This window comes from Ursus arctos, unplaced genomic scaffold (assembly GCF_023065955.2).
Source record: "Ursus arctos isolate Adak ecotype North America unplaced genomic scaffold, UrsArc2.0 scaffold_2, whole genome shotgun sequence".
Lineage (NCBI taxonomy): Eukaryota > Metazoa > Chordata > Mammalia > Carnivora > Ursidae > Ursus > Ursus arctos.
This window is the reverse complement of record NW_026622874.1, coordinates 9,552,501-9,566,256: the sequence shown is the minus strand read 5'-3', so window position 1 is coordinate 9,566,256 and position 13,756 is coordinate 9,552,501. Positions and strand designations below refer to the sequence as shown.

Below are 13,756 nucleotides of genomic sequence, written 5' to 3'. Positions count from 1 at the left end.
TTTTTAAAAAATATTTTATTTATTTATTTGAGAAAGAGCATGAGTGGGAAGCAGGGGGAGAAGCAAACTCCCTGCTGAACAGGGATCCCCAATGCGGGGTTCGATCCCAGGACCCTGGGATCATGACCTGAGCCGAAGGCAGACGCTTAACCAACAAAGCCACCCAGGCGCCCCATAACAACTATTTACTGAGCACCTATACTGCGTGGGGCACTGTGCGTACTGAAGAACAATACGGACATCAACTGTACCCTCATGGAGCCCCAGGTTAGCTCTGGACCAGCCATATGTTGTCACACGAAATCCTGAGACTGATACTCAGTGGCTTAATGAAAACGAATTCCATTTTAAGTAGTACTTGTATTTTGCTCGGTGCTCTCGGTATCTTCAGAAGCCACCTGGTCATACATCATATAGCAGCATTCTGTTCACACTATTTTCATGTAGTCCACAGAGCACAAGGTTGACGAGGACTCGTCGAGGGGTCAAAATTTAATGTTTCTATGAACAATGGAATAGTAGTTTGGTGGTGTTGTTTTTGCCTACCCAGCATAATTTCCTTTGGTAAAAGCACCCCGTTTGACACCCGTTGTTCCCATCCACAGTCCTTGCAGATTGCATGGGATTGTCTTACCCAGCCCTTAGCTCCAGAGCTCACGCGACCCAAGCCTGGCCAGTCTGATCTCCACAGCAACTTGGTCGTAAAGTCTGGTTCAGGGATGAACAGGTGATCCACACAGGGTTTACAGAAAACCTTGGCAGGATTTTTTCCCAGTGTTATTAGAAAAGAATAAGCTCTTTCCGTTGGGTTTGCAGGCTGTGAGGAGCCTGCCTGGGAATATGGCCAACACAGAGGAAAGCAGAGACCAAGAACAAAAACAGTTTTCTGATATTGCTTGCATACTGTATGTAGGTCTACGCATGAATTTGAATTTATATTATTTGGTATATAGGGAGGGACAGAGAAAAAGAGAGAGAGGGAGACTGATTCATAGATAGATAGTTTCCAGGTTTTCATCAGCCAGTTTGAGTTGAGTTTCTTTCATTAGCAACTGAAGGTCCTCATTCATTCGACTGTGTTAAACTGCGACACTCCCAAGAGTATCTAATCAAAAGAAGATGATGAACTGGTTGCCTGTCCACTAATTTATCCCTTTGTGTTTTGAGTGTCTAGTTGACTGGCAAACTGAGCTTTGTCCGGGAGGAACTTGGTGAGGACAGTGGAGTTCTGAGGCCCCTGGGCTTCCTGTGGTCATCTGGCTACCTGGTTCCACATGCAGCTGAAACAGGGTAACAGGAAATTCAAGCCGGAAAACAGAGGTGAAGGAGGAATGACTCTGACTCCTCGCTTGAGCCTTGTCGCTGTGAAGAAATCAGTGTTTTCCTTCAAGTCTATTAGGGAAGCCTGAATGCAACCAAGTCTTTCTGGCCTGGTGATGACTTTGTGCTAACCGAGACACAAATGGATTTCTTTGATCCCCAATTTTAAAATCCCCGAGTTGCAAATGCAACACGTAACGTAGTCGCCGGTGCTTTGAGAAGGGGGGGTGATCAACAGCAGGACTAGAGCAGAAGCCAGAACAGGTCGGGCCCTTCGTGAATTCCCTGCTAAGAGCCCGCATCCCTCACCACCACTCCTGGGAAGAGGGCCTCCAATTTCTCACAAGATAGATCCAGTAATGTGACTACCAGGGAACTGGGCAGATCGAAAGGTACTCGGACCCCATCACGCCTGCTCCTCTGGCATCACGTTCCTGCCATTCTGCACGGCTCCTTCCCCATCGACTGCTGTAGGCTGTCCTGCCTCTAGACAAAGGGTAGTTCCATCTTCACATCTACATCTCATGCCTTCTGGTCCATTCCTTTTTCAAGTAAAGGATGGTGGCAGATGTCCCTTTTTTGGTCACACACACTCACAATCATGCACACATTCACTAAACTCTGGACCGGATGTGTGTGTGTAAACCACCCAAAGACACATGTAACTAAAATCATGTATTGTTTAGGGGGGTGCACATCTCTGTTGATAGACAGATGGATAGACAGATAGATAAATGGAGGATAGATATAGATGGACGGATGGGTGGAGGGATGGATAGAGATGGATTATATAGACCTCAAAATACCTGAAACACACACATCTCCAAAATTCTGCTCAAACATAAAACTTATAATACCGGGCTCACTAAGTTACAAGATTTAGAAGATGCATGTATTTAAAAAGTTTTGAAAAAATATATATCCCAAGTATGAACACCATCCCGGAGTTAGGGAAACTGTAATGGGATGAGAACGTTGAGGTACCAGCAGTGACATAAGGCCTTTTTTTGTCTGGGAGACGATTTTCTGAAGTCAGGGTAGGAAGTGGTCTAACAGACCTCCAGGGAAACACCTGCCACATCAGCACAATGAGACCGGAAATACTCAACTCTGGATAAGATGCAGCCCTAAAGATTAAACATTTGTTAGGATTAACATCTTTGCATCAAGAGGGGAGAGGAAATTAGTCGAGGAATAGGTAGTCAGGTCCCTGTTCCTTGCAAAGCCCCTTGCACTTTCCACGCAGAACATTAAAGCCAGAGCTACTGACTGAGAACAGACTGGAAACGCAACCCACTCCTACTGAGTCTGGAGAGAGAGCCTGGGCTTTGATTCAAGAGCAGCTTCCCAGGGAAGCTAGAAAGGATGTTTTGGTTATGTACCTTTCTAAAACGCCACACCCAAGCACCTCCACGCTCAAGGATCTGCTTCTGGAAGTGCAAATTTCATCCTCCCAGGATTACAGCAGAGGGCAGGCCTTGTTTAGGGATCCTTGCCCTGCTTTCAGGATGAGGAAAGGCAGCGTGCAGAGCCGTGACACCTTGCGTCGGCTTCTCCAGAGTTGCTCCCTGTCTTCACCTCCTCCTCCCCTGGGAAGAGGGTGGGCTGAGCCCGTCACCTCCCAGTGTACCACATACTGGGAAACTCCTAGACAGGAAAAGCTCCTACTGCTGGAACAGATACATATTTGTAAATGTTGCAATAAGTATCTCTTCCAGGCCAATGTTTTTAAAAATTGGTTGGCCTAGTTCAAATTTGGGCAAAGCCGAGAGGTTGTCTCAGGGTCCTGATACAATTTAAGGTCTTCTGTAACTTACGGGATTCCTATTTTCGGCAACACCATTTTCTTTTGTTTCTAGCCACCTGAAATTAGTTTTTACTTACATCTGAGAACCATAAAAACTCCAGAACATTAAAAAGGCTATTGCTTTACACAAAACAAAATCTGAGAAGCTAAATCAGAATCCAGTTCCGAGGTCAGCTGCAGAGACAGGTGGGTGTGGGCAGGATCCGGGCCCCACAGGTTGACCAGTATCCCTGGGAGCTGTCACCATAGTAAATTGTTTTAAATAAGTTTTTTGTTTTTTTTTTTTAAACCAAGTCCATCAAGTGACACAAACTCAAACTGATGAAAGGCTGCTGCCTGCTGACTGATCTTTGTCTGCGAGGGAACGTTCGGCGTGGGGGCAGGAAACAACGCAATCCATGTCTTCGGGCTGCCTCCAGACCCTCCACGGATTCTGCATTGGCCACGGCTTCATTTGCTGCTACTCTTGTGGCTGCTCCTTCGAAAGAGATGTCTCCAGCAGCCTCATCACTAACCACAATGAGCTCTTCTTCACATTTTAGTGTCCTGGACAGGGGTGTTGTCCTGTGAACACAGGAGGAAAGGATGAGTTAGGAAGAGAATGGGGGAAGTCCTCACACTCAGCAGATCTCCTTGGGGATGCTGGATCCAGCAAGAATGGTAACACTACCAATAATGCTGTGCGCTTGACGGAGGTTTCTACAAGCATCAGCTCCTTTATTTCTCAAAAAAGCAATACGAGTTCAGTACTTCTATTCTGTACTGCTCTGTTCTGCAGGTGGGGCAATTAAGGCACAGAAAGGTCAAATGACTTCCCCTAGATCACACAGCCAGGAAGTAATGAAGTCAGGATTTAAAGCCAGGGACCAGAGCTTGAGTCCTCAACTGTTAGGTGACACTGCCTATTTCCTGACGCCTGGCTTCCCAAGCCCTCCCTGCCCTAGCCTCTTACCTATTAATTCATTCCCACTCAATTTCATCTTCCTATTATACTGCTCAAGAAGCTTCGGTGGCATAAAAGCGGAAAAAGAACACAAAGAATCAAAAATAGAAGGTGGATCCTTTAGTAAATGGACAGGAAAATAGCTATTTATTCAACATTCAACCGGAAGAATGACTCTTAGCTCCTTCCGGGCTGGGGCTGCCCCAGGCCTTGCCACCATGAATTCTCTGGCTGGGAAACGGAGACATTCACGAATGTCTCCACATTATCAGGGGGCAGATGCTCTGGGCCATCTGAACGCACCGTGCTGAGTGTGAGGAAGGGGTGAGTCACTGCGGTGTTCCTCATCGGGGCAGTCGGGGAAGGCCTACGGAGCACAGAGATACAGTGGGACCATTTCCAGGCAGCCTCGGGGGCAATCCCAGCTGGGGAGGGGCAGGCGTTTCTGGTGGAGGAGGCGGCAGGACGGGTGGGAGGATGTGTTGGCTCTTGTGGAATGGTGGGTGCCGGAGGCTGGCTGGAGGCATGGGCTGCATGATGGGGGAGAGGGAAAGGTTGGCAGGAAGTTCAGCATGGGGAGGAGGGTAAACTCGATTTTCTAGTGAGTGGTATCAAAGGGTTTCGTGTAAGAGAGTAGACACCGAGATGCCTTTTTCAGGAAGATGAATTTGGTGTTAAGGTACAGGGTGGGTCTGGAGACCAGGAATTCCATGAGGAGTGAGTCGTGATTGTAGAGATAAGGAAGGGGTCACAGCAGTGGAGACAGCAGAAGGGAAAGCCAAAGGCCCTCCCCGGAAAACCCCCTAAGACCTGGGGGCTGATTAGGCAGGGAGGTAGAAGAAATGTGAGCACCTCATTAGCAGAAATGGGTAAGAGTAACAAAGGAATGTGGGGTTTCCGTTGAACACAAGTGAAGAAACAGAGCAAGCAGGACGAGTTTGGTTTTGAGAATGAGGGACTGGCGGGCATCCAAGCGCAGAGGTCGGTTGGTATGTGGTTGGGACAGGGCCAGGCTGGTGCTAAGACGTCAGGAGTGGTCCAGTGCTGATGGCGAAGTGCATCCTTGGGAATCATTCACAAAACATGACGGCGGGAGCGTGGGAGTGGGGGCCGGAGGAGACGGCCAAGGTCAGAATGCAGCGGCTCTTCTTGAAGAGGCCAGGGAGGGAGGGAGGCTGGCGGGGGGCCCACCAGACAGAGGCTACGGGTTCACATGGCTGATACCTGGGACCTCGTCAGAAGCCTTTCCCTGCTGTCTCTTGAAGAAGGGACCTCCCCATCCTTTGTGCTTCACACAGCATTACAGGTCCTGGGCAGAATCACATTTCTTCTACTGCCTTGTCGTTACTTGTGTTTTTTATTCATCTGTTTGTTTTATTTGTCACTATTTGTCATTTGTTTATGCCTCTGTCCCTTTTCCTCTTGGAAGCCCCAGTAAGTCCCAGAGTGCCAGGGGCAGCTGGTGTTTGGTAAATGTTGAGTGCAGCTCAAAGTAGTTTCTCAGATCAATGTATTTTTACCAATCACAGAACAAGGTGGGGATTGGATGGGGGGCTGCGAAGCTGTCCGCTCAGCGGCGTGTGCTGCCTCTACCAGACCCGCAGAAGGCCTGGGACAGGCATTGGGTGTCCAGGGAAGCCCGGACCCAAGGGCCCACTTCACAGTCGTGTCACCGGTGAATCCTTTTGCACCACTGCCTGAGGCATCTTGGTTCCAATCTTGACCTTGACCGAGCTGGACAGGGACTAGAGCGGATGGACGGGAGGCCACGCCCCTCCCAGATCGGATTCATGTTGCAAACGTGCAGTGGTGCCGAGTGGTGTCGCTGATTCTGATGACTTCAGCTGGCCTCCACTGTGTCAACGCTGAGTTCTGTGACCTTGGACAACTCATGTCCCCGTCTGGAGCCTCAGTTCCTTCCTCTCTAAAACCAGAAGTTGGGGCTAAGGGTGTTAAAATTTTGTGTCTCAGTGATGAAGAAGGAGAGGGAAAGTGTGGAGAGATGGTGGGGGGAGCTACACTTTGCCTCCCTGGGTTTTTCGTTTGGAAGAAGAGCACTGGTGAGGGTGTGGGCATCTTGCCTGCTCACCAGGGCTCTGCCAGACTGGAAATATAGAATTGGCTTGAGAGGTTTCAGGGGAGCCTGTTCCAAAGCTTCTCCAGTTTCTAGCAGGAGACCTTCTCTACCTGAGACCTTCCAGAAGCTTTTCCACCGAGGTGACTCCTTAACGCCTCAGGACTAGAAGATGCTGCCAGTGAGATGGGAAGTTCTCCTGGCAGGACAGGCACCCCCTAGCTTGAAACTACGGTGTAGCAGCCACTGGCAGGTGACTCCGTGGACTCCATGGCTCCATCCTCAAAAAGAAGTGAGGATTTGAGGTATGTGTTTGCCTTCTGGACATCTGGTGAAGATCTCCAGGCTGATGGGATCACATCACTCATTTGGAATGGATGGTGTTGAAGAAATATGAAGCATCTTTGCCTAACAGCCCAACCAGAGGAGTCTCACCCATACCTCAAGAGTCTTTGGGACTCACACATTCTTCTCCCCAGTTTAGTTTGAGTGGGAAGAATGTGAGGGCCCCTGGTGAGTCCCCCCTCCCCCAAACACATCAACCCTTGTTATAACTCTAGTTGTACCATTAGAGATGATTTCCTTTGGATGAAGCAATGGTCTCTCTTCTTTTAAAAATTCATTCACTCAACAAATCTATTTCTTAAGAACTACAGTGTTCCAGGTTCGGTGGTAGGTGCTGGGGATGCAGTGAGGGAAAAAGAGTAGAGAGATGATAAGAAAATAAAGAAGAGCATGTCAAGGAGTGATGTGCACCATGATGGCAGGGCAGAATAGTACAAGACAGTAACCGAGTGGTCAAGACAGGCCCAAGGGGCATCCGAACGATGGGTAAGAAGTGGCCATGGGAGGGTCAGGAGAAGTATCCCCAGTGGGGGACAGCAGGACAGATCTCTGAGCAGGGAGTGCTCTTGGTATATTTGAAGAATAAAATAATCATTGGCGTGGCTAAAGCACAGTGAGCGGAAGGGTCAGGGACAACTGGGCAGCAGCCCCTCATTCCGGGCCTCGAGAAGGGTCTGGAATTTATTTTGAGTGCACCGGGAAGCTGTGGGACAGAGGGTGGGGAGGCACACGGGGTTGCATACCCCCAAAAGATATGTCCAATCCTTAGCCCCAGTACTTGTGAATGTGACCTTATTTGGAACTGGGATCTTTGCAGGTGTAATTAAAGATCTCAAGAGGAGACGATTCTGGATTTAGGGTGGGTCCTACCTCCAATGACTGGTGTCCTCATGAGAGAAAGGAGGGGAGTTTTGAGACACACAGAGCCAGGGGAAGACCTTGTGAAGACAGAGGCCATGTCTACAACTCAGGGAATGCCAAGGATTGCCCACAGGAGCTGGAAGAGGCAAGGAAGGATTCCAAGGGTTGCCAGCAGCCACGAGAAGTTAGGGGACAGGCATGGGACAGATTTTCCCTCAGAACCTCCAGAGAGAACTAACCCTGCCAACACCTTGATTTTGGAGTTCTGACCCCCAGAATTGTGAGAAAACCCATTTCTATGGTTTTAAGCCACCATGTCTGTGGTAATTTGTCATGGCAGCCCTAGGAAGCTAACGTAAGAGGTGAGTAACTTTAGCAATGAGTAGCGATCTAAACACACACACAGACACAGACAGACAGACACACACACAGACACACACCTCTTTGGTTGCTATGCAGAAATGAAGTAGAGAGGTGACAAATGAAGAAGCAGGAAGCCAGATGAGAGGCTGATGGAGTAGGAAGCTAATGGCCACCTGAGTGAAGGGTGACTTTGTTGATGAGACTGTCAGGTTTGGGGGTGGAGGGTAGGACACTGAGCTCCTCTCAGCGAGGCTGATTCTGCTTCTGAACACAGGTAGGTGAGTTCAAGAGGGGCTTCCTGGGAATGGGGGGGTGCTGCTGAAGGGCCAGGGAGTGGGGGGTGGGCAGGGACTGGAGGTACCCCCTCCTCTGTGCACTTGGTGTCCAACACAAAGCCTCCTCCTCACCTGGCCCCACTCGAATGCCATCTTCACCCTGAAGCTTCTCCAACTTCTCCCCCCCCACACACACTTTCTCCCTCGCTTGTGCTCTGGGCTTCCCCCAGAGAAACCCTGCCCACGGCCGCGCCCCGCCTCCTTCAGCGTGCCCTAAGGAGCTGCTGGTCTCCGTGCTAGCCTGAGCTGATGGCAAGGTGCACCCCCCTTCATGTCTGAACCCCCAGCAGTGAGCCGAGCCCAGAGCCCTGCCTCCTGGGCCTTCAGCAGCTGTGTGTGGGTCTCAGTCTCTGAGCCGTGCCTGGTCTCCATGTACCCCGAGCACCCCAGAACTCCGAGGGGGCAGGAAGGCGGACAGAGTACAGGCCGTGCTTCCCTTTCTTGTGTCTCTGTCCCCTCACTGTCTACGACAGCCTGTCCCAACCCAGGGCCTTGGTTTCTGCACACTCGAGCTGGCCTGTGAGGGAGCATCAGCAGGCACGCTCCGGCCTCCTCAGGTGAACGTGCCAGCCACTTACCTCATCGCTGGGGTTGTGGCCTGGCTCCAGAACGGCCCCTTCCTCGTCCTTTTCCTCACCTTTCCCCTGCTCCGGGATGTGGGGGCCCTCCACCCCTTCAGGGGGGCCTGCTGGGGCCTCCCCCACAGCTCCCTCCACCGGGCCCTTTATGTCTTGGCTCCTTTGTCCGGGCTCATCCTCTTCATTTCCTGCCCTCTCCTCCTTCACCTCCTCAGACTTCTCTGTCTGTTCTCTGGCTGCTTTTTCTTCTGTGGGGCTCCTGCCTCCGTTCGCTGCCTCTGGGTTGGAGGCTTGGGCTGGTTGCACAGCCTCCTCTGTAGCTGGAAGCGGGCTGGCCTCCTCTTCAGAGCCCCCCGCGGCCTTCTGGGGATGCTGGGCTTCCTCCACGGCCCTGCCCTTCTCCTCCTGCTTCTCCGTTCTGCTGGACGTCCTCCTCAGAGGAGGCTTCTCCTGGGACCCCAGCTGCCTCCCCACTTCCTCCCCTACCTGCCCCTCGCTGGGCGGAGGGGAACCCAGGGCCTTGCTCTTAGATGGGAACACCTCATCCCCATTCTCTTCCTTGGCACCATTCTCCTGGGATGACTCGGGGGCCCTGAAATCTCCCAGGTCCCCACAGTCCGACTGAGACCTTCGGAATCGCCTGGAGGGAGGGCGCCTTTTTATCGAGCCCCTCGTCCGCACCTGGAAGAATGCGTTAAGAGAGATTATCCACCACCTGTGAAAAAGGCCAAGGGGGGGACTGCCTGTCTTTCCACGCAGTCTAAAGCACTGCTTCATCGGCCAGCCTCTAAGGGTCATTTGATTTTCCAGGAGAATGGACCCCCGTGTGCTATGTCTCCAGGGCTCTGAAGTCACGGGGTAACCTGAAGAAGCAAATGCTTTCCATCCACTAAAAATGATAACCTACCTATACTTTCATTGTCCTGTAAAACATTAATCAGTTTGGTGTCTAATTTAGCCACTTAATTCTAACATTTGTTTTTTCACTTGCCTATGAATAACCACCTGTCCGAATGTTCTTTGAATGAGCTCTACCATATTACAGGTTTCCTCAAATTGACAAACTGAATAAAATCTATCTCTATTTTATATAAGAGTCATGTTTTAACATTGAGGAAATTATACTTTGACAAAGATGAACCCAACAGACAAGAGGGTTAGGGGCCTGCAGGTGGCCTAGCCTTGCTCAGGGACCTCGTGCGGACGGAGCTGGACAGCCGGTGACCGGCTTCGTGCCCTTCCCCAGCCTGCCCCCCCAGCCCTCTGCAGAGCTGGGTAATCCCGGGAAAGCTGCACAAGTACACTCCTTCGCTTTCCTGGGCTCCCGTCCACCGTGAGCAGAAGCCATGCCTTCGCGGCAACCAGCAGAGCTGCCAGAGAATCATCTCCTGTCTGGGAAGTGCGTGAATCTCAGGTCACTCAGGCCTCATCTAGGCCCACTGGACTTTGCCAGAAGTGCAACGCAAATGTTAATTTGGATGCCCTACTGTGCTCAAGTAGTGTGTCCTTTAAAATTCTATATGTAGAGGAAATCTCATTTCCTAAGCCTTAAATCTTATTTTTGTAAATCTTATTTTTCCATTGGCTTACATTTTGGTGTTTGTCAATCCTAGTTCCTTCTCAGAAATTTGGGAGTCAATACTTGGCTTATAAGGGCTTCCCAGGCTCTTTCTTGAGACCATGGTGTGGCCAGCCCTGCAGACTATCAAGGCCTGGCCCTGCGCTCACAGTCAGCAGGGTTCAGGAATAATCTTGCCTACACCCTGCTGCTCTCAAAAGGCTGAAGCACTCCCCTCCACCCCCGACCCCGTTACAACCAGGCGGCAGCCCCTCCCTCCCGGCCCCGCCTCCCTCCCGGCCCCGCCTCCCTCCCGGCCCCGCCTCCTCCCGGCCCCGCCTCCTCCCGGCCCCGCCTCCCTCCCGGCCCCGCCTCCCTAGTGAGCATCGCGTGAAGAGAGGAGGCTGTCCCCTGGGTTCCTCTTTGCTGTCATGGATCTCTCCTTTACCCTGAGCTGGAGGATCTCAGGAGGCTCAAAACTTAGCACCAGTATGGTTCCCTGGATCCTACCTGTTTCTACACATTTAACCTTTTCCCCCATAGATTTTCTGCACTGGCCCAGAAGACCCCAATCTTTCCGTCCATTACTTTAAAGTTCTATCCATTTGCCATTCCCTGGCATCAGATGCCTTTATGTTGGCCCTTGCCCGGCTCTGGCCCAGAGTTGCTGGGCACCTGCATGGACAGTGCTGGACTGTCTATTCTTAACGTGTAGTAGGGCCGAGGGTCTGACGAAAGAAAGCACACTCAGGTATCAGGGCAGCAGCTACAGAAATAGGCCCTACGTACCTCTTTTCGCAAAGGGAACCGTTTGGATACTCTTTAAATGGGGCAAGCTGCAGTAAGAATAATTTCAGCCCATCCTGGGGCACTTAGAAGTATTTACATCAAGCCAGAGCAGTGCTTTTTGGAGTCCTAATGACGCTGCCCACCCTCTGTGTGAATCACCGACCAGGCCTTCAGATTTTCTTTTCGGTTTTTGACACAACTACCTGTGAATTCTCAGCCCCCTCTCCACAAAGGACAGAGCACTCTATCCCCCAGGCAAGCCTTACAGGTGAGTGGCACAGCTCTGGGAGAGCGGATCAGAGAGGTGGGCTAGGGGGAGGGGCGATCTCAGCCCCCCCTCCTCCCATCACTAGCAGAAAGAGAAGTTTCCTTTCTGTTGAAAACGAACTCTGACGACAGCTCAGATGTGTGCTCCTTTCCCCAGGACAACTTCACGGCAGGGATACTTCAGGACCGTCCAGTGCCTGCGTTTCTGCAGACCCACCACAGGGCGTTGGACCCAGACATTACCTTGTTGTAACAGGGCAGATGGCTCCCTTCTGGCGGCTGGTCAAAGCTAACCGGTGCCTCCTCTGGCTCCCCGGCCTGAGAGCGCACGCCAGGGCTGCTGGGGGTGGAAGGTGGGCTCTGGAATGGCGACACCACGGCCTTAAGCCCAGGACTCTTGGGCGAGGCCCCAGGGAGCAGGGCCGCTGGATCGAAAGCTAAATTGGCCTGCCAAGAAAAGGTGAGGCATTTCAAACAGGGTTGGGAGGCCATGAGGGCTTCTGCTTGAGCTTGTTGGGCACGTGGCCTGGAAGTGGTTGGGGCCAGGTAACCAGTAACGGGAGGCTTTCTGTGTTGCTTCCTAACCAAGTATCCATTGTCATATCGCGTCCTGGCCCTGGAAGCACGGCCCGCTCGAGCCGTCTCCTGCTCCCTGACGGACCACAGGCTGCGTTCCAGAATGCCCCGAGAGTACTGATTTGGGTCCAGCGAAGATGCCGTGGAACAGCCCCAGCCGAGAGACAAGGAGGCCGAAATAGCACATGCCAGCCCCTGCAGACACGCGATCTCACAGCAAGTCACCCCCTTGATCACCTTTCTGGGCGGAGCCGGTAGTAGTCACTGCTTCCCGAATGCCTACTGTTCACCAGCACACACAGTGGTTCCCTCTACAGCAGCCCTTCAATGTTCCATTTTGTTCTCCTTGCACACATCAGGAAAGGGGCTACAGAGCCTGCCCTGGCATTCACGCCAGGCCGGCTTGTCCCTCCAGGCTTGTTGGTAGATGGCCAGAGTTGTGCGCACGGCAGTCTGCCCAGGCCTTCCAAGACGCCGGTGTGGGTGCCACCTGGGCCATCTTGGGGCAGGTGAAACCAGATTCAGATGCATCCAGAGGGCAACAAGGAGGGGAGGTTACCCAAAGGGAACTGAGGCCTCAGGGAGCCAAGAGCTGGGCGGGGGAGGAGGCAGGGAGGCCCGGCTCCATCCCATGGGTGTGGAGAAGGTGATGGTGCAGGATGGCCATGTGGGTGCGGTCACAGCTGGCTCCTCTTTAGCGCCATCTAGGGGCACTCCTCCTAGCTCTGTCACCCTCTGGGTCCCTAAACTCTTGCACAGAGACGTCCTCCAGACCAGGGCAGCGAGGCCTCACAGGGAAGGGACTGGTGTGGGGGGCAGACGGCGCAGTGGCAAGCTCTCCACACAGACGGAGCGGACTGCAAAACTCGGATCTTTTACCTAATAGCTGTGTGATCTTCAGTGAGTCCAATAAATAGCCTTTCTGAGTCTCAGATTCTTTATTTGTCCAAACTGGTGAGCCTGCCTGCCAGAGTCCTTTAGGATCTGGTCCCCGACACTCTCTCCTGCCACTCCCCCCCCATACCGTACATCCATCCCCCTCCCTCCGGAGCTCCCTGCCTGCCCCCTTCCTCCAGCCAGGGCTCTGTTGTCTTGGAGAACTGCACATGCTTTAGGACCTGCAGACCACATAGAGTTACTCATGTTTAGGAAAGCGTCAGTGTTTCTACTGTGATTTGAAGAAAGAACTTATAACATGGATAAGACTGAGTCATGGTAAGAATTAAAAATATAAAAGTTACCTGGCAATGCGGTGAACCCGAGCCGTGTTAAAAAGCAGCATATATGAGTACCAAGGGGCAGGCTTGGTGACAGGGCTTCAGGGCAATGGATACCTAGGCTGGGTGTTAAAGGAGGTCTCCCTCCCCGCCCAAGGTCAAGCTGGAACGTTCCCTCTGTAAGACTGCTTGCAAATAAAATAACATCTCGCTAGCCAGCAGGAAACTTGAGCTTTGAGTTATGGACTACTCCAGTGAGGAAAAATCATACTTCATAACTCATCTAATGGAATATTTGGATGAAAAGTCTAGCTGATGATGCATTTCTTAGTTCTTGGCTCTCCCTGCCTCCCCCCTTCCCAACAAAGTAAGGTTCCTATGGGATCTGGCCAAATTGTCATCCTGTTGCTGACATTCTTAATGAGACTGAACGATTAGCAATCGCAACCTTATTCTCAGTGGCTGCGCCTGCCAGAGAGGCTCCTTAACGATGGGGAAGGGAAGGGGAAGGAGACCAAGACGGTGGACACTCGGATGAGGCTGAGGTGGGCTGCAGGGAGGCAAAGGTGCGGGTCCTGGGCTACACCCCTTGGCTGGCTACGAGTGGGGATGTGCACATTCGGATCCCTTCTGAGAGATGCTCCTTCTGTACATGGGATCCCGGCAGCCTCCCAGCGTGACAGGCAGCCCCACTCCCTCCCTGCAGCTGCAGCACAATCAGGG

At 52.0% G+C, this 13,756-nt stretch overlaps 1 protein-coding gene across 2 annotated transcripts in view; it reads right to left on the bottom strand.

Moving 5' to 3' along the window:
- Positions 1 to 13,756, bottom strand: part of RCSD1 (RCSD domain containing 1) — a 67,871-nt gene continuing 54,115 nt past the window's right edge. For both annotated transcript variants that reach the window (XM_044387952.3, XM_026509453.4), the window contains exons 5-7: positions 11,484 to 11,687; positions 8,627 to 9,307; positions 1 to 3,691 (exon numbers count right to left, since the gene is read on the bottom strand). In XM_044387952.3, the coding sequence (XP_044243887.1) occupies positions 3,659 to 3,691; positions 8,627 to 9,307; positions 11,484 to 11,687 (918 nt within the window). In that variant the 3' untranslated portion in view covers positions 1 to 3,658. The remainder of the gene's footprint in view (positions 3,692 to 8,626; positions 9,308 to 11,483; positions 11,688 to 13,756) is intronic.